We start from the raw sequence: 20314 nt of genomic DNA on the forward strand, positions 1-20314 counted from the left end.
AAAAGACCCATTACCTGGTCACAGCAAACACTTTGTACACGATGCTAGAGCCTTCGGGTGGAGCTGGCAATTGGTACTTGCAGAACAGAGTATCGCACTCCCAGGCGAAGATGGAGTTATCTTTAAAGCAGCTGAGGATGGTGTTACTGAACGGAAGAAAGAAAACCTAGAGACGGAAAAGGGCACTTTTCACTCCAGGTCCACGCAGCCCTCTTAAAGTTAAAACTATGCACTGCCATTTCCTCCATGTTAAGCTGATCTTCTTACACTAGCGAGAACACACGTTAATATGACAGCACAGTACCAGTATTTGATAAGCTATTAAATAAGCAAAAATGGAAAATCCTTTCAACTAAAAAGTTGACTGAAGTGACGAAGTACACAAAATTCGAAATAACAGTTTAAAATTTGTCAGCTTGCATCTAAAAAATCTGATGAAAATTAGATATCTCTGAATCAAATGTTTTACAGCTAATGAGCATATTTATATACCTGTGCAAATGACAATGTACTGATGGATGGTACAGTCATCTGCCTATTGTCCCACGGACGTGAGGAAGATGGTGGAAGGTGCAGTACCACTCACTGCTCAGTGTCCTCAGTCTCTGTGATGCTGGTGCAATGTCAGTACGAGGCGTGACTGACGCACAGGACCTCACGCGCTAATAATAAGTGACTGTTCTGGTCCACACGCCTACTCTACTCTCAATCCCGCTTCAGTTTATAACCCTCCCACTTTTCTTTAAAACTTGTTGCTTCAGGCGCCTCATGCCCCATGTTTCATGACTACATCAAGAGATTCCCCCCCCCACCAAGTCCTTGATCTGTACCATGCAGACTGTGTAAATATGTCACCATGTTCACGCAACAAATCTGTTCAACAAGGCATCTCTCAAAACACCCTCATCGTTTAGGGATTATGACTCTATAGTCAAACGAACACTATTAAAAACATTAACCTCGCTAGAGAACACTACATGTTGGTGGAAGCCTAGGAGAGGCTCTGTCATAGTCTGCTGCTAGATAAGATACTACAACAGGCCTGGAGAGCCTCCAAAGCATCCCCACTGAGCTAGCCAACTAACTGGCAAGACTAAGTCCTCTGGGGATAACCGAAAAGGTGAAGATAAATGCAAACATTCTGTATACGAGGAAATGAAAGTGTACATACAACCACAATTATTACCCGATGTAACGTATTTAATAAAGAACCGAGGGAGAAGCCCATTGATAGCAGAGCGGAAGAGAGCTTTTATTCTGCTCCCCACTTTTCTGTTACACAAGCTTTAACCAGTCTCTTTTGAATACTAAAGTATTGCTAGGGCTAGGGGTGTGCTTGTGGCTCAACAGTAGAGTGATTGTCTAGCATGCCAGAAGCTCCTCAATTCCATCCTTGGCACCCCAGGACAAAAACCGAAACACTGAAATTGATCACCAACAACTCTCTGAGTCTATCTGTATAAAACGTGTATATGTGCATATTTATGCCACAGGTAACCGTGTACACGGAATAAAGCACCGTGTTAAGGTCACCGTCAACAAGGCACATAAAAGCCTCACTGAAAGTACACAAGATGCCGACAGAGCAGGATCAGAAGGGTCCATCCTCACCTGTGCTCGGCTCACTCTGCCGCAGGCCATCGCTGGCCTTCTGATACAGACTCAGGATGTGAGAAGATTTATAACATGCTCTTATAGAAAGACTCTGCAACGAATATATTACAATCCATAACGAATGCATTACACTTTTAAAACTGGTGTCAAAAAGTGACTCAGAAAATTCTTCCTTTAATTAGCAGTCATTTCTTTGGAGAAAAGTAATAAAGTTTATTCCTACCGGGAGCAGCAAAGGCCTAAAAGCTAATGAGCACCAACTGCTATTTTAGGTGAATAGCTGTGATAAGATTATTGCCTCCATGATTATTCATTACCAGATTTGTGATTTTAATTGCTAGATTTTAATGATTATAAAATTGTTCCTAATGAAACATGTCATTATTATTTAGATAATGTCATCTCCTGACAACATTAAGTACTTAGAAAAAAACTTCCAAAAAATTAACAAAATGCACAGGAGGGGGACAATTGAGCTCAAGTGGCCTGACTTGTTTCCTTGTGGAATATGACAACTCTAAGCTTTCTGTATTTGTCATTTTCTGTTGCCATGACGAAATACTGTTGGCTAGGTAATTTGTAAAGAAATATGTATTTAGCTCACAGTTCTGGAGGGCAGAGAGCTTAGTGCCTGCCAGCCTGCTCCTGCTAGGCTCTGGTGGGTCTCGAGGAGGCACAGTGGCAGGGTCTGCAGAGGGCGCCAGAGAGCTCCAGCAACAAGGCTTCCTTGCTTTCTCTCTGCGGTTACACCTCTCCTTTCTGCCTTCCCGTCTTTCTCTCAGGGTTCCTAAGACTATTTGATGCTCTAAGGCAGTAGTTCTCAATCTTCCTCATGCTGAGACCCTTTAACACAGTTCGTGTTGCAGTGACCCCCAACCATAAAATCATTGCATTGCTACTTCATTACTGTAATTTTGCTACTGTTATGAATTGTAAATATCGGATATGCAGGTTATCTGATGTGTGACCCCTGTGAAAGGGTCGTTCAACTCCCAAAGGGGTCGCTTGTGCCCCACAGGTTAAGATCCCAGCACTCTAAGAGTGGACCATCTTAGAGGTTCTGCTAGGCACCGGCATGGCCACATCTGGGACAAATTTCAGCACACACACCTTTGGGAGACAAGCACACCCAACCAAGCACTTTCTGGTCAATTTGCTTACTAACAGCTCAGAAATCCTGGCTTTCTCTGTGGTAGGAGTCTTGCCTGTCATGTGCAACACTCTGTGTGCGCTGAAAAACTAAGGACAGAACCAAAGCCAGAGATGGTGGCACAGTCCTGAATCCCAGCCAGAGAGGCTGTGCCGGGAGAGTAAGTGAAGGACAGCCTAGGCTAAACAGTGAGCCCTCATTTCAAAACCAAAACCGGAACAACAATCCAGGACAGTCGCAGTAACAGACTGACGTACAAGAACCTTCCTTAGGAAACATTTTCTGACGGGCATCATGAAGTGTTTTCCCATGTACATATTGAAGGAAAGTAATCACAAATACAAGGGTACAGTTCCAAATCCCAACTGAAGAACTGAACACAACAGCATCACAAGAACCAGGAGTTACTCATTTGAAGAGGTGTACCTCTTTATCTCTTGCACTTTAAATGGGACCTTTATTTACACCGATGACACACAAGACTCTCAAAGAAACTTTGGGTCTTCACTATGAAGTTAATTTCATGATGGCACCTTTAATCTAGACCCGTGTCCCTTTATGTTTTTCTGTGACAGGTTCCAATGAAATCACAGTATAGTACCATGGACTGCACTGCAGTAAGTCAGGTTTGGATTCTCACCAAAACCACTCCTTAAGCCATGTGACACTGGACCAGTTACTTAATGATTCTGAATTTTAGTTTTCCTTTTGGAAAGCGGTATGCCTTTTAGGATTATTTAAGATGAAAATGGCTGAAGCATGCTTGAATAATCTCAGCACTCAGAGCCTAGGTCAATATAAAGAGCTTGACCCCACCTCAAGTTCTAGACCAGCCTCAGCTGCATAGCTTGATCTGTCATAAGGAAGCGAGGGAGGGCGGTGCGAAGCTGCAGACTAGGCATCCAACAACTGGCATCTCTTACTACCTGTGATTGTTTTAAGATGAGGTACACACTGAGTTGCCTGGGCTGGCTTTGAATTCAAAATTCTCCAGAGGACTGACTCTATGGGTAAAAGCACTTGCCACCAAGCCTGACAACCCGAGTTCAAGTCCCAGGGCCCACGTGGTAGAAGAGAGAACTGACTTGTGGAAATTGTCCTTTGACCCCTACAAGTACAACATGGCATGCTTGTGTGTGTGCATGCACACACAATAAATACACAGATGCAAAACCTACTTTTAACATCTTGTGTTACACGTGAGGTCATCCTGCCTGAGCCTCCGAAGCATCTGAGACGAGGGTGTGCACCACTGTGCCTGGCTGACTTTTAATCGCTGCTATACTACACACAAAATGCAGTGGAAATGAGTTTGGAGTGGCAGTCCTTCAAGAACACTTTAAGAGCTGGCTGCAGGCAGGCAGAGCTCCTCAGCAACCTAACACATGGCCCTAGGCTCACTTCCCACCCCACCCCCAGAAAAGAACCCACAACACCTAAGAACCACAGAGAACACTGGAATCAAAGATCCACAGTCATCTATCTGGACATCTCAGGAGCAAAGACGGTTCAGAGTCAGCATTATTACCAGCTTGAGAAGGGGCTGCAATACGATACACACACTAGGACAGGATGTGGTCTGGCCAGCAGCTCATCCTCACACACATTCGTGTTCTAGGCTGTGCCAGCTCAGTTCAGATTAGGCTGCCAGATCATATTTTAATATAAACTGAGTTAAACACCTGTGAGCTTTAAATTATTAGTAAAGAAAAATAATGTTGCTATGCAGATTTTAAAGAGCGCTCAGGGTGCAGCGACGTTGGTAGAACGCTTGCCCACCATGCATGAAGCCCTGGACTCAAGCTCCCAGCACACTGCAGGCAAAGGCTGGAAATCAAGTTCAAGGCCATCATTAGATACACAGTGAGTTCAAGGCCAGGCTGGGCTATGTCAACCTGTCCCACATTCATAATACACACACACACACACACACACACACACACACACACACACCAATTTTACTGAGCACTGTGTAGAGTGCCCTGCATATATTGTCACCTTAAACACCGATGTCATCCCTGAGGTAGGTACAGCTACTATTCTGATCCCACACTGGCTAAACACGGTGTGGAGATTACCGGGAATCTACTCAAGCCTTTCGACTAACTTCTTGCTTCTAAGAACTACAGAGGACAGGAAACAAGTTAAACCCTGATGGGAGGGGCAGGACCAGGGCAGGGATGAGGCCTCTCCCAAGTGACTGACCTTTAAAGAAACTGGTATCACCGGGACACTGAATGGGACATGGCTTTAGATTAAAAGTACTATCATGACATTAACTTCCCAGTATTATCAAAGTAAATAAAAGTTCCACTTAAAGTACAAAATCAAAACTTGGAATAAAATTATTCTGTCAGTTAAAATTTGGTCAGAATTAAAGCTTTAATTTGAAGACTGGGTTACATTTAGCTTCCATTTCTAGCAAAAACTATTTGCCCATCTCCAAATTTTGCATAGCCTGGGAACAAAGAATATTTTTATATATTTATTCTTTTTTTTTTTTTTTTTTTGGTTTGTGGAGACAGTGTTTCTCTGTAGCTTTGGAGCCTATCCCGGAACGCACTCTGTAGACCAGGCTGACCTTGAACTCACAGAGATCCTCCCACCTCTGCCTCCTGGATGCTGGGATGAAAGGTATGAGCCACTATCACCTGCCCCCACCTCCTTTTTAATGGCTATGCACATCTGACTGGCTTGAGGCAATCCTATGGCCTCCTGGGTGCTGAGATTACAAGCATAGGCTGCACACCAGTTTTAAACAGTTTCATTTTAAAGGGCTATATAATTTTGGGTTTGTATTGTATTTGTGCACATGTGTTTGTATGTCATACGTGACAGCGCACACATGGTGAGGGGACAACATGCAGAGTCAGTTCCTTCTCCACCCTGGGGGTCCAAGGGATCCAACTGAGGTCATCGGCTTTGGTGGGAAGCGCCTTTACTTGCTGAGCCATCTTGTTTGATGAGCTATCTCTCTTTAAGATAGGGTTTGCGGTAACCTACATACTACAGTGTTCCACTATTCTACAAACAGCTACACGCATGCATCACAGTGTAAACACACACACACACACACGCACGCACGCACGCACGCACGCACGCACACGCACACACACACGCACACACACACACACACACACACACACACACACACACACACACTGTCTCTCTCTCCCTCTGAACTCTAGGGACACTTTTAACTAAATGTCTGAGTGACCAGACAAAGTTCATGCTGGCAAACATGCTAAGAGCAGAGGTTCCTGTCACCGTTCCACAGCCGTCTCCATCGAAGGTTCAACTCCCATTCCTCTCCCAGCTTTGGGATTTAGAATTCAATTTGAGTGCTAAAGCAATTAAAGAAGAAAAGACCTACTAAGACATTTGGTTCAAGTCCCTAAGGAACACGCTGGCAACAGCTTCCATCTTCTTTTTAATTATTGAGAGCAGACAGATGAACTCTGGGATTTCCATGGAGGCAGCAGGATAAGTTTTGGGTTGACATGCAACATTAGCTGCTCATGTTAATACCAAAGAGAATAAGGGCAGACCACATTACAACACAGCCTACATAAAGCAACTAACTAACTAACTAACTAACTAACTAACTAACTAACTAACTAAATAAATAAATAAATAAAGCAATTCATCTCAGGGAGACACAGCTACTACTAAAAACAGTATTTAATCAGGGAAAAAAATATAAACACTGAAAGCAAGGTAAATGGATCTTCCAAAGGTGACGTGAATATAGATATATACATATATATGTATATATGTATAGATATATAAACAAAATATGTAGCAGATCTTATATACATTATTATCAAATAGTTTGATTTATATGAGCTTTATAATAGATCGAACCAAACCACAGTTAAAAAAAAAATCAGAAATATCCATGAAAGGATGTGATGAACAATGCACACTGCAAAGTAGCTCATTCTGTATTCATGTAATTATGAACTGAGAAAAGAATATAAATACATGTAATAAAATGAATTCAATGCATGTGATTGTTGGCTAAATTAAAATGGAGTTAAGTCAGCATTTGTGTATGTAGTACTGAATCCTGATTTGTCTCGAGCATGCCATCCTCCTCTACCCAACCTTCAGTCCATGTGCTGGCAGTCACTCTGGTAATTAAATGCTAATGACAATCACTTGATGGACCCTGATTGATTGATTGCCCTGCTTTATTTTGGTTTTCCCTCTGGAGGCCTAATAGGATGTATGCTACTTATTTATTTATTTATTTATTTAGTCAGCTTACTCCTTAAAAAATCTGGCTTCACTACGCAGGGATTTTATTTTCATGTTATTTTTCTTTTTCCTTTAAATTTAAGAAGCAGGTGACTATTGCTAGTAGCAAAAGTCACCAGTAAGCTAAGACGTGTTTGGCTTAGTATTTGGCTCAGACAGTTCTGAACCCAAATATCAGTGGAGACACCTGGATTAATTAAACACAGTGTTGTATGAACAGCTTTGGTCATTCCCATTGTGTGGCTTCCATCATGGAAGAGTGACCTCAATACAGACTCACATTTAATAAATTTTACATGCAAAAAAAAAATGAATCCTCAATAAAAAGCATATTTTCATCTCCTTTGTAAAGAGAGGAAGGATATGATGAAAATACCTCAGGCAACAGTAAGCCCAACCCTCCCTCATCTCAAGTTTACACATCTGTCCTACTCACCAAATTTCATATGTAAATATTCTATCAACAAATAATTCAACTGTGACTGATTAAATGCAGGCTTACGTACTTGAGTACAATGAAGTTTGCATTTAAGTTTAAACTTATTTTAAAATACACAAGTAACAACCAGTGATCAGAGGGACAGGGATGGTCATACAGTAACATGTAACAAACTGTACCGTGGAGTAACATGTTAATGAAGGACTCTAGAAGACAAGTATCTGTCCATGATTACTATGAAATTCTTGTAAATCTGCTGTATGTTTAAAGTTGTTCATAGCAAACTGGGAAAGGGTTAGAAATTGAAACGTCTTAAAATCGGCCACTTACGATGGCGTAAGTTTCACAGCTGTAATAATTTAACAGAAACATTTCAGTGCTCTGAACACAACTGCAAACAACCGTTAATCCCGACTCGTTGGCCAGGGTTGTGTTGTAAGAACGCTGCTACTGAAGATACAACAAATCATCACTATTCCACCCCTCTGAATCCTGTGACCCAGCAACTAGCAGGAGAGGCACAAGGCAAGCACTGACCTTCTGTATCCCCACAGACTGGCGGATATTCAGCTTTCTTTTCCGCTGGAAAGTATCCAGGTCCCAGAGCTGAGCTGTGTCAGAGGATGTAGTGATGGCGTATCTCCCGGATGCGTGCACAGAGATGGAACACACTGACGACTCATGTCCTCTCATCCAGCTAACCAGCTCCTTGGTGACTGTGGTGACAGGAAAATTGTTACACGTGAAGTATCACTCACTGGTTAATAAAACACTACACATAAACACAATGCACAGACTCATTCAACTGATGGACAGGGGTCAATAAAGGCGTCTCCGGGAGCCTGTGGCTAACGTTTACCACACGGAGTGTTAGTATGATATAACCGTGGAAAGCTCATATGAGACCTACTGAGGACCTCAACCTCCCAGGGCCCCCCAGATGACAGGTGTGTGACACTATGCCTGGCAAAGTTAATTATTTAAATCAAACTTAAGCTTGTCCCCACCATGTTAAGCCTGTTCTTTATGTTATCACACGAGGTCACAGTATCAGCCCTGCTTGTATAAGCTGAGCCCGGAAGCTCAGGGCGTAGATGGCATTTCTCCAGTGTTGACAGCTTTTGAATTTGTTCTCTTTTTTTCCTTTGCCTTTCCCCCATTTCTTGCCTGGATTGTTACAGCCCCATCCAATCACTTCTGCTGTTCTCTTCCAGGGCATGGGTCACAGCCTCAAACTATTTGTAGAGCAGAGACTCAGACATACCACACTGTATAGCACACTGCAACATAAAGCTGTTACTATGCGACAGCACCCAAGCCCCAGTGTCCCACCGAGGCCATTCTGTTTACTTCTGATTGGCTTGAAGAATAAGGGGTGTAATTTATAACATTCCAGGATGCTTATTTAAAAAAAAAATCTATGTAATGTGTTTTGCAATATATATGGGACTTTTTGTTAATTAATGATTTTTTTTTGGGATAACTATAGTAAAGAACTGGGCTTTGAAAGAGAGATCTTTGAACTCCCGGAGTTTCCCACATGACAGGAATACCTTTATTACTCAGCTACCGTTAGCTACAAATAAATAAATGGCTTCTACTAAGGACGCAAGACTTGTGGCTGGTCTTACCAGAAAGACCAGCAACATTAACAGACTGAATATCAAGAGGGCATAGGCAATACTTCAACCCTGGTGATAATGGGGTGAGGGATGTTACCGTCAGATTGCCCTCACATCTATGCACAGGCAATAATTCAATTAATTATGTGTGTGTGACGGAGCCTCAACCGAAGCTTGAGCAAACTTCCTGGCTCAGTAAGAACCAGCAGAGTCACAGCGTGTAGGTGCTGGGAGGGTGACTCATCACGGAAGGCGATGGCCGTGTCCTTTTAGGAGCCTCCCAGATCCGACCCTACGCATCTCTCCACTGCTGGCTCTAATGGACATCCTATAGCAAGACTGTGGTCAGTCACATGCACAAAGCTTTAGTTCCCAAGTCTTCTGGAAGGTTTGGAATTGAAGGTGGTTGGAAACTCTGAATCAGCTAACCTGAGCAGGAATCGTCCCCAGGCTTGTGGCTACCCGAAGTGACAACACTCCTGACCCAGCTGCTCCAGAGACTACACAGCACCTCAAAGTCTGCTAGCCTATATTTCGCTCCACTTCAAAAGACAAATCGGACTTCTTACCTGTATCAAAACATTTAACAGAATAGTCAGCTAATGCCACAAGGAACTCGGACTTCCTGCGAAGATTAAAGGCCAGAGCTGTGCAAGCCTGTGCCGTTCGCTGTACAAGAGCAAACCTATAAGAAATAGCTGTGTTAGTATCAGAAATTCTACCAGTGATCATAAACTTTACGATGGTAGAGTCTTGGAGGAGAAAATGAGACTTAGGAAATGGTGGGTTAAAAATAGACATGATGGTTTAAGAGGCCACCCACTGTGAATGATGAAGGTATTCCTATCACCTGAAAATGAATGCCAGGTCAGGGTTACCTCTCAGGAACCCTGTGAAGGAGACTGGATTCTGCTTCCCCAGCTGGGAAGCCACTCATTAGTTTCTATTAATTCAGTACAGCAGAATTACAATTGCCACACCTTTTGAGAAGATATTTATGGAAGCCAAGGTAAGTGACAGAGGGACTGAGAAAAAAGGTGACGGTTATAAAAGCTACTAGAGAAAACATGAGCCAGAGACACGAGCACAAAGTGGAAAGGACACACAGGAGCGGCTATGTCAGGCCAAGAGAGATCTGGCATGCAGAAAACATGGGGGAAGAGAAGGAATCAGATTTCTCAAGTGTAAACGGAAGATAAGAATAGGAATCCTAGGGGTTTGTTGTGATCAAATTAAACAATACATTATGAGTTCTTAAGAGAGAGCTTGGCACATAATTAGAATTTCATTTACATAATATTAAGCTTCTGAGCTTAGGAAAAAGAGCAGGAGCTTGAGAATAGGGAACCTTAAATCTTATCTTAAAGGTGTTGTGTTCAAGGCCCCCGCACAATGTTTATATAAATTTAAATTTTCTAGGAGGTATGTTATAGTAAAGAAAAAGATACAATTAATTTAAATATTCAAATCCCAAATAATCAAATATTCCATTTTCTTTTTCAAACTGAGTCTTCAAACTCCAGTGTGTATTTCAGCATCACACTTTCAATGTATCTGGTCACCTTCTGAAGGTTCAAGGGCTGTACACAGCTAATGGCTGTCACAAAGCTCCACACAGGGTACATCGGGAAGTAAAGTCTACATTGTGTTTACAAGACATCCAAGGTTCCGCTGGTGATGAGATCATTAAAAAGAGCACTTGGAATGCAGAGGGGAAACCCCAGGGCAGGCGCCTGAGCAACACGAGGTATAGGGTAGGCACTGGAAGAGGCCAGCAACACAGGCAAGGAAGGACCAGAGAGGTGGGCAAAACAGCAGAGCAGCTCGAAGCCTAGGACGGAAGGGGAAGTAAGTACTAGTCTTTCGCTATAAAGCAAGCTGGAGAGACCATTGTGTGGTCCAATAAGAAGGCTCTGGGGGGAGCTCAGTAGAGTGGGCTAATAATCACAACTGATTTCATGGGTCTGCAGCTCACTGATGAGCTCAGCCATGAGCATTCACTTGAAAACACACCACTTTGGTCTAAGGATTATTTTGAGCTGAAAACATTAAGAAGCAGATATAAGCAAAGCTAGATGCCTTTTTCTTATTGATCTGTCCGGTCTGCATATATCTGAATAAACTTACAAGGGCGTCTATCACAAAGGACAAAGGTCAATTAAAAGAGTAACTGTGGACCTTTATCAGCTTGGGGATGGCGTCACAGGAATTAACATAATATACCTTTATTCCACATAAATTTGCCTTCCCACGATTCATTGCCTTTTGAGAGAGGCAAGTCTTTTCCCGTTCACTTCTCGGAGGTTTTATTGTTTTCTGTTGCAAATAAGCTGGAATGTGGCTACGCTCTCAACACCTGTATGGCACTCTGTAAAAGCCTGTCTCCCTTGCCAGTCTGTCTTTGGCTCTGAGAACCCTGGCTCACAGCTTAGCAAGGCAGGGGGAAATTACTTTTCCTCCCCTATTGTGGGAAGCAACGAGACACCAGACAAACCCAGCAGAGAGACCCAGATGTGAAGTCCCAGGGGAGACTGAAGACAGGGTGGACACAGAGAAAGCAGCTCTTTCTGTGAACAAGATGAAACGTTACCGATGGCGGGATTCACAGGCACAGAGGCTGCAACGGGGAAGAAGAAACATGGGCTTTGGCATCTGTTTTCTCACACATCAGGAGGCTGAGCAGTGAGACTAAGACCTGTGTCCAACACAAGCAGGCAAGGAAATTACAAAGCTTTTCCAGCAGTAACTGGAGAATGGCAAAGGAATAAGGAACCACTGTGGACCGCTGAATTGCAACATGCTACGGCGCAATGGGAGCACCAACTAGCATCTGGTTGTTGCCAACAGGAGCCGGGAGCGAGAGATAGAGCAACTCAGGGTGAGGCTGCCAAGGTGAGCGAGGAAGGCTGAGGACAGGACCTCTGGCTTCGTTGCTATTTTTAGTAAAGAGCAGAAGTGATCACCAGCAGATTTCTAACAGACTGCACATAAATCTGTGGCTTGTGTTCCTGATCAGAGAGAGAAGTCACCAACACCGTGTATTCCCACCACCTAATCATCCCAGTCCTTTTACATCCCTCCGGTTGTCTCACAGCATGCCTGACAGAAGGATGGCCTCTTCCCTCTCCCTCCATCTGCAAGTTCTACCGCCTTTACCCAGCATTCTCGACCGGGACCTGTGTGACACCTGCAGGACAGTCCTTAGTGAATGCCCGTACAGGCTGCATCCAGGGTCTATCTTCTGCAAGAACTGCACAGAACTGTGCACCTCTTACTGTATCCGGCCACACAGCTTTTCACAGGTTCTATTAACTTTAATAACTTGATTTCTACAGTGTGTGCCAGGCCTTTTTGTTTTAACCATTATTCTGTTTCTTCTATAGTTAAGAATTTTGTGGTGAGGCGGAAGCTGCCCAGTAGCAGGGTGCACACCATGTAAACCTTGAGCTCACCCCAGTACCAGAAAATAAATGAAACAATTGTGTGGGGAGAAAAATGTCTGACTGTGCCATATTCAGGTCCACAGTAAACCGCTGATTACAGCAGGGACATGTGGATTTTGATTGACATCAGAGGGTATGACACATTACTTTCAGTACTTACTGTAATGCTCAAATTATCTCCACCAAGGGCGCTTCTTCATGCTGGCTTCTGTGTCCTGACATGTCCTTACTACTCTCTGGATGATTTTTTCTATCTGTGAAATGTTAAGAGGCTTGCCCTATACTGCGCCCACCCCATTTCTGAAACTAGCCCCTTCTGCAAGGATCTCTGGTTTCTTTTCTCAAGGAATAGCTCTGGGATCCAAGAACTGGCATTCTTGATGGCATTCACTGCTCCTGCCATGTCATCCTGGCCCTCTGAGAAGGCAACACAAGGGAAAATTTACATGGATAATGTGCTTCTAGCCACACAGGTGTCTGTGTTTATTTCTATCTGCTCAGATATTCAAACCCAGAGTCCATGTGATAAATTCAACTCTAATCGAAAACCAAAAGGTTCATTCTGGCTTTCTTCTTTTCTTTACATCGAGTCTTTCCTCGGTGTAGGAACCAGGTTCCTATTCTCCCAGTGTTTCCTTACTCATCAAGGCTCTCTAAGCTCACGCCCATCACTGACACCTGCCCCATGCAGACACCTCTGGACTGTTGCTAGTCATTCCCTCCCACCTTGCCTCATGACATGGGTACTTAGAGACCGAGTCTACTTAGTAATCACTTCTGGAGGAAATGGTCGAGGAAGGAGGATGGTGATAATTCTTAGATCATCTATACACTACAACAAAAATGTTCAAAGGAGATCAACTTCTAGGCTGCCGAATAAGGCGCCAGAACTTAACAATAAACTAGCAGTGATGGAGAATTTGAATAAAGAAAAAGCAAGCAGAGCTGGCAAGATGCCCAGTGGGTAAAGGTGCTATAAAGCCCAACGGCCCGACTTCAGACCCTGGACCCACATGGAGGAAGGTGAGAATCAACTTTTTGATGTTACCCTTCGACCTGCTGCTACACCCATGCTGTGGTGGCAGGATATGCATGCACATGCATTGATAATAAAATGCAACATAGCTTCTTTTCAATGAAAGGCAGTGCAAGCAGTCGGGATGATGGCTGCCAGCAAGGGGGAGGTTGAGGTAGGATCGCTGCAAGTCAAGGCCTACCTGGGATCTAACGAGACCCTGTAAAACCAGCCCTTTATTCCTCCTTTCCTCCTGGGTTCAGCTCTAACTTCAGCACTAACAGCAGCATTCCAAGAACTCAGTAGCATTCTGTCAATTAGTGGTAGGTAACGAACTACAAACAGTCAATAGCTTTGTAATGATAAGGTCCATATCAAAAGCATTGGCTTACCTGTTTCCATGCAAGTCAAAAGCATAGATGTTCCCCTGGTGGTCCCCAGCAAGGAAGGAATCACCCGAGCCATCAAAAGCCACGTTCAAAAACCGCAAAACTTTCGGATGGTATTCAGAAGTGCTGTGAACAATGTTCACTATAATCCTGCAAAACACAACATTGCATTCCACGTCACATACCAGCTTTACACATAGGGTTCTACTGAAGGCTCTCTGCCTGCTTATTCTTCCCGTTACACTTCCTCCTCTTCCCCAGAATCCATCTTATAAGGACTTCTGAACAGTTCAGAAAGCCATACATTAAGAAAGAAGCTGGCACTCATTTATCCATCAGTTTATTCTGAAACACCGTAGAAATGAAGAAGCCAGGCATTAGGAATAACTGGCAGACAAAGTTCCTGCCCCGCTGACACTTAGATACATACGAATAGCCTATGTTGTGATGCATAGGCAACAGGGTATGAGAGCTTGTTCCTGTAATAGAAAATTGCTAACAGACCTACACAATACCCTATCAGGTGTGTGCTGTGAGGGTTACTTATTCACCACTGTATTCCTGCACCTGAGCTGCAATACACAGCACACTCTCACCACGCCTGTGGAGGGCTTTAAGTTGCTCTTTCAAAACCCCTATGGATCACACTTCTCAAAAGATAAGAAATGGAGTTCATTCTTCAATTGTATCCTACAGAAAAATATAGCACACATTAAAGCTACATGAAAATTTAAACATTTTAACCTCGGGCTTTACATTGCTCATACATAAATTCAAACAAACACAAACATTCAGTTAAAAATGAAAATGCCAAAGACAAGGTGTATGCACGGGAAAGAAGATAAACACACATATACTGCTGTGTGCAGAGAACAGGGACAAAGCTGACTTTCTCCTACTCTTCTATATTTGATACATAGCTGTTAATAATCATACACTACTTTTATAGGCAAACTTTGTAAAGAATGTACAGCAATATTTGTATAAATTTACTATTTTTTTTTAGGATTTTTGGGCTCTGGCCAAACTGTTTATAAAAGTTACAGCACTGGGTCAGTGGGATGGCTCAGCAGGCGGAGACGACTGCCACCAAGCCTGGGGACCTGAGTTTGATTCCCCAGGCCCACGTGATGGAAGGAGAGAAATGACATCCACAAGTGGTCTTCCAGCCGACACATATATGCCACGCTACATGTACACCAAATTCAAGAAAAAAGCTAGCAGCACAAAATGGTCCTTTACTACATAGAGAGTTGCATAGCGATGCACACCTATAATCCCAGGACTCGGGGTGGAAGCAGGACTTGAACTTGGGCTACACAGTGAGATCACATCTCAGGAACAAAGGGAAAAGAGAAGACAGCGTGCATAGCCATTCTGGTCTTGAAGAACAGTACAATCCCAGTCTGTTTAAATTATTTACCTGGGGCTGGAGAGATGGCTCAGAGGTTAAGAGCACTGGCTGCCCTTCCAGAGGTCCTGAGTTCAATTCCCAGCAACCACATGGCGGGTCACAACCATCTATGACATCTGGTGCCCTCTTCTGGCCTGCAGGCATGCATGCAGACAGAACACTGTACATACATATAATAAATAAGATCTTAATAAAATAAAATTGTGTGTGTGTGTGTGTGTGTGTGTGTGTGTGTGTGTGTGTGTGTATGTATGTGCCCTGGCATGTGGAGGTCACAGGACAACTTATAGGAATCAGTGTTCTCCTTCTACCTTATGAACCCCAGAAGCTTAAGAGGTCTCAAGCTGGTAATGTCAGCACTCCCCTCTTTATTTTAGTATTTAATCATGAAAATGCATGAGAGTCTTTTAAAAATCATTTGCTGTATTCATATGGGTCTTTTGATTGAATGTATGTCTGTGTACCCCACCCATGCCTGGTGCCTGCAGATGCCAGAAGAAGACGCTAAATTCCCCTGGAGTCACAGATGGTTGTAAGATACCAAATGGGTACTGGGAATTAAACCTGGATCTCCTGCAAGAGCAGCCAATGCACTTAAGCTCTGAGCCATCTCTCCAGACCCCTGTATAAGAGTTTTAATATTGCAAATTAAAATCTCATTTTAAAAAAACCTTACAGAATGTGCAAAATTGATTATGTGGATTAAACATTTTCTTATTGGTAAAGCACTTGCCTAGATTGAATACTCAGCAGTGAAAAAAATTATTTTCTTCATGTTTATCTAAATATATAGCTCCTTAGATCAATTTGGGACATAGAAAAATTCTTACAATGCTCATTTTTATGTAGTTCCAAGGCGTTAAAATACAAAAATTAGCTGGGTAGTGGTGGGACACATTTTTAATCCCATCACTCAGGAAGCAGAGGCAGGTGGATCTCTGAGTTCAAGGCCAGCCTGATCTACAGAGTGAGTTCCAGGACAGCCAGGGATATTACACAAAGAAACCAAAACAATGACGACAAATTAAGCCAATCATGGTGGTACACATGCACTGTACATCTGCAATCCTAGCAACTGGGGTGTGGAGGCAGGAGGATCTCAAGTTTAAGGTCATTCCCAGCTAAAATGAGTTTGAGGCCAGAATAGGCAAAGGAGACCCTGTGCCAAAATAAGTAAGGAAGAATAAAACAAAATTTATCCTGAAATAACACCAAAATACCTTTGGGGCTGATGGTTCAGTCAGCAAAGTGCCTAATGCAAAAGCATGAGGACCTGAGTCTGGATCCTCACACACCCACGACGACCTGTGCACGATACCCACATCCATAACCCCAGGGATGGAGAATGGGAGACAGGCAGCGGCTGGAGCTCACTGGCCAGCCAGTGGGTTCAGGGAGAGTCTATGACTCAAAACCCAGGGGCAGAGCAAAGAAAGAGGACACCTGATGCTGATCTCTGGCCTTCACCAGCACAGCTGCACATCCACACATGAGCACACACACAAACAACACACACACACACACACACACACAAAAAAAAAACAACATACACACACATAAACAACACACACACAAACAACATACACACACACAAACAACATACACACACATAAACATACACACATACACAAATAACATACACATATAAACACACACACAAACAACATACATACATAAACAACATACATACACAAACATACAAACACACACAAACAACATACACACACAGATAACACAAACACACACACAGAAATAACATACACACACATAAACAATATACAAACACATACACAAACATACAAACATACACACAAACAACATACACACACAGATAACACACAAACACAGACACAAACATACACAAATAACACAAACACAAAAATAACATACAAATGAACACACAAATAACATACAAAAATAACACACAAATCACATATACAGACAATAACATACACACACAGCACACACACAAATCACTTGCAAACACACAAATTACATTTACACACAAATCACATACAAACACACATATAATATACAGACACACAAATAACATGCAAACACACAAATAACACAAACACATACGAACAACACACAAGTAACATACAAACACACACACACACTCATACAACCAAGTAAACTCAACAAATAACTTTTCCCTCTCAGCCCTTTTTTCTGTGACATTACAGTTTGAGGCTAGAAATCAGATGACAATCGTTCACAATATTAATAGCCAGGCATGGTGGGTAGGACCTTTAATCCTAGCACTGTGGAAGCCCAAGGCAGAAGAAGGATCACAAATTACTACCCAGGCTGGGCTAAAAGGTGAGAACTAAAGCCAGGCTGTCAGGACGGCTCAGCCAGGAAAGGTGCTTGCTGCCAAGCCCAACGACCCTAGTTCAATCCCCAGGATCCTCATTCACCACGGGAGGTGAGACTCTCCCTAAAGCTGTCCTCTGACTTCCACATGTACACTGCGGCATGCACATACAATAAATAAATAAATGTGATAAACAAAACCAGCCAACCCACAAAAATAAGATTATGGTAGAGTAGAATTCAGCTAAGTGTGACTGTCCCTGCTTAGTGACTGATCGATCGATTATCTGCTCCAAGGACACAGCTGGTAAACGTGTACTTCCTTTAACAAATCTCCTGGCTCAGCTTTGTCTCTCTCAACTCATAGCAACATTTTATTTAAAAAATGTAATTATTGCTGGACGGTGGTGGCACACACCTTTGATCTCAGCACCAAGAACGCAGAGGCAGGTGGATCTCTGTGAGTTCAAAGCCAGGCTGGTCTACAGAGCGAGTTCCAGGACAGCAAAGGCTACACAGAGAAGCCCTGTCTCAAACCCCCCTCCCCAAAATGTAATTATCAATGTGCACGTGTGTTTGCCATACAGAACATGTGGAGGTAGAGGCCAGCTTTGTGGAGTTGTGGGTACCCTGTCAATTTGGCACAAGCCTAGGATCACCCTAGAACAAAGCCTCAGCTGAGGAAGGGGTTAGGCTAGACGTGTTGGTGTGTCTGCAGGGGACTGATTCGATTGGGTGGCACCATTCCTTGGGCAGGTAGTCCTCAGCTGTATTTCCCATGAGCTAGCTGAGCATAACCCAGTGAGGGTCAGCCAGCAAGCAGGGTTCCTTTGTAGTTTCTGTTTCAAGTTCCTGCCCTGACTTCACTCAGTGATGGGCTGTGACTCAGAAATGTAAGCCAAATAAATCCTTTCCTCAGGCAGCCAGTCGTAAGCAGCAAGCATCTTTATCTACCTTACAATCTCCCTGGCCCAACAATGGGTTTAAATCAGCGGTTCTCAACCTTCCTAATGCTTCGACCCTTTAACACAGGGCCTCATGCTGTGGTGACACGCCAACCATAAAATTATTTTCATTGCTACTTCATAACTGAAAATATGCTACCGCTATGAACTGTAATATAAACATCCATATTTTCCAATAAAAGGGTTGTTTGCAGGTTGAGGACCACGAATTTAAAAACTATGTTTTCATAGAAGTACATAATATTTTTTTAATCTTACATATCTATTGAGATAATCTCTAGCAGCAAGAAATGGCATAGTGACCATACTTCTCAGACTTTTTTAGAGAAGCTAAAGGTAGAGAGTGCTACTTACACAAACTCCACATTTGGAAATGGAAAAGCTGGAGAACCTCTATTGTTGACAACATTTGTTTATTCAATAGGTTGGTGGGTCAATAATAGTAGTGATAAAGGGTGGTCAGCCACCAGAAACCGAAGTGGCTGGCTGGTCAAGTAAGTGGCTGACCCAACACTTTTAACCGCGTTTTCAGCCTACAAAGTTACTTATTTTGATTTCTGGAGAAGCAACTGAAAGATAAACAGAAAAGTCTCTAGAGTACAAAAACAAACCTCGAGACATGAACCCAAACCTGAAGTCCGTGCAAACCTAGGCAATCAGAAACACCAAGATCACTTAACACATGCACCATGGGAACCAAAACAAACGTATCACTGTGGCAGACTCCCGCTGACGTCACACAGAAGGCCGGGTCTCAAACCTGGCGACTACTCTAAACTGAAGGAAAAGTGCAGGCGCTGTAGAAGGCCCCGCCTGGTTGACAGCCCCAGCGACACACAGTCCTCGGTGCAAACTGAAGAACTTAAGTTTGTTCCAGCGTTGTCCCATAGTGCCCAGCCCACACCAGGCTCTCCACATTATAGATGTGTGCGATGACTTAAGGACGGCCAGCTTCTGCTTTTGGACATAGACGTGCATTGCCTTCTTTGCTCCCATCACCTCCTGGAGTCTTTCCCCAGCGGGAACAGGCATTCATAAATGCAAGCAGGAGGAGTTCTGGCACTCAGCAGAACTGCAAACTCTTTTGCATAAACAGACCGCTGCCCGTGGCCAGGGACCAGAACCCGGGACGCATCTGCAACCTACGGCTTCCGGAGCTGCTTGCTCCTCCTGCGGTCCCAACCCAGGGCTGGGGCGCTGGCGGGAGTGAGAACCCTGGGCTGGCACCCACCGCCACGCTCCGGGTCTCAGCCTCCCGCGGACCCGCCCCCTCGCCGGTGTCCGCAGCCCGCGGCCTCACCCGTCGTGCGTGGCCGGCGATGGCTTGCGGTGCCATATCTTGCCGCTCTCCTTGTTGCCCAGGTCAGTGCTCTGCATGTCCAAGCCCCACTGGGGACCACCGCCAGCCCGGTGGGCAACCGTCCCGAGAGCTTCCCGGCAGCCCCCGCGCGCCCAACCCGGGAAATTCGAGCGGCCGCCCTGGGTCTCCGCCCCTGAGGGCCGAACCAATCCCACGGCGGACGCCCTTTCTAGTTACGACCAATCGGAACGCGGGATCCGGCCACATCCGCCCAGGTGGTCCCTCCGCTCCGGACGGTGGAATCGGCCAACGACTTCTGCCGGGGCTCCACCCCTTTTCTGCGGCTTCTTCCAAGCCTGCGACCTAAAGGCTTCTGGGAGTCGTAGT

General features: G+C 44.0%; 1 protein-coding gene across 1 annotated transcript in view; it reads right to left on the bottom strand.

The window, feature by feature from the left end:
* Window positions 1-20058, bottom strand: part of Tbc1d31 (TBC1 domain family member 31) — a 50666-nt gene extending 30608 nt beyond the window's left edge. Inside the window, exons 1-5 of the mRNA XM_051202521.1 lie at window positions 19928-20058; window positions 13936-14082; window positions 9655-9770; window positions 8001-8179; window positions 15-166 (exon numbers count right to left, since the gene is read on the bottom strand). Coding sequence (XP_051058478.1) covers window positions 15-166; window positions 8001-8179; window positions 9655-9770; window positions 13936-14082; window positions 19928-20004 — 671 coding nt within the window. The 5' untranslated portion in view covers window positions 20005-20058. The remainder of the gene's footprint in view (window positions 1-14; window positions 167-8000; window positions 8180-9654; window positions 9771-13935; window positions 14083-19927) is intronic.
* Window positions 20059-20314: the final 256 nt, after the last annotated feature.

This window comes from Phodopus roborovskii, unplaced genomic scaffold (genome assembly GCF_943737965.1).
Source record: "Phodopus roborovskii unplaced genomic scaffold, PHOROB, whole genome shotgun sequence".
Classification (NCBI taxonomy): Eukaryota; Metazoa; Chordata; class Mammalia; order Rodentia; family Cricetidae; genus Phodopus; species Phodopus roborovskii.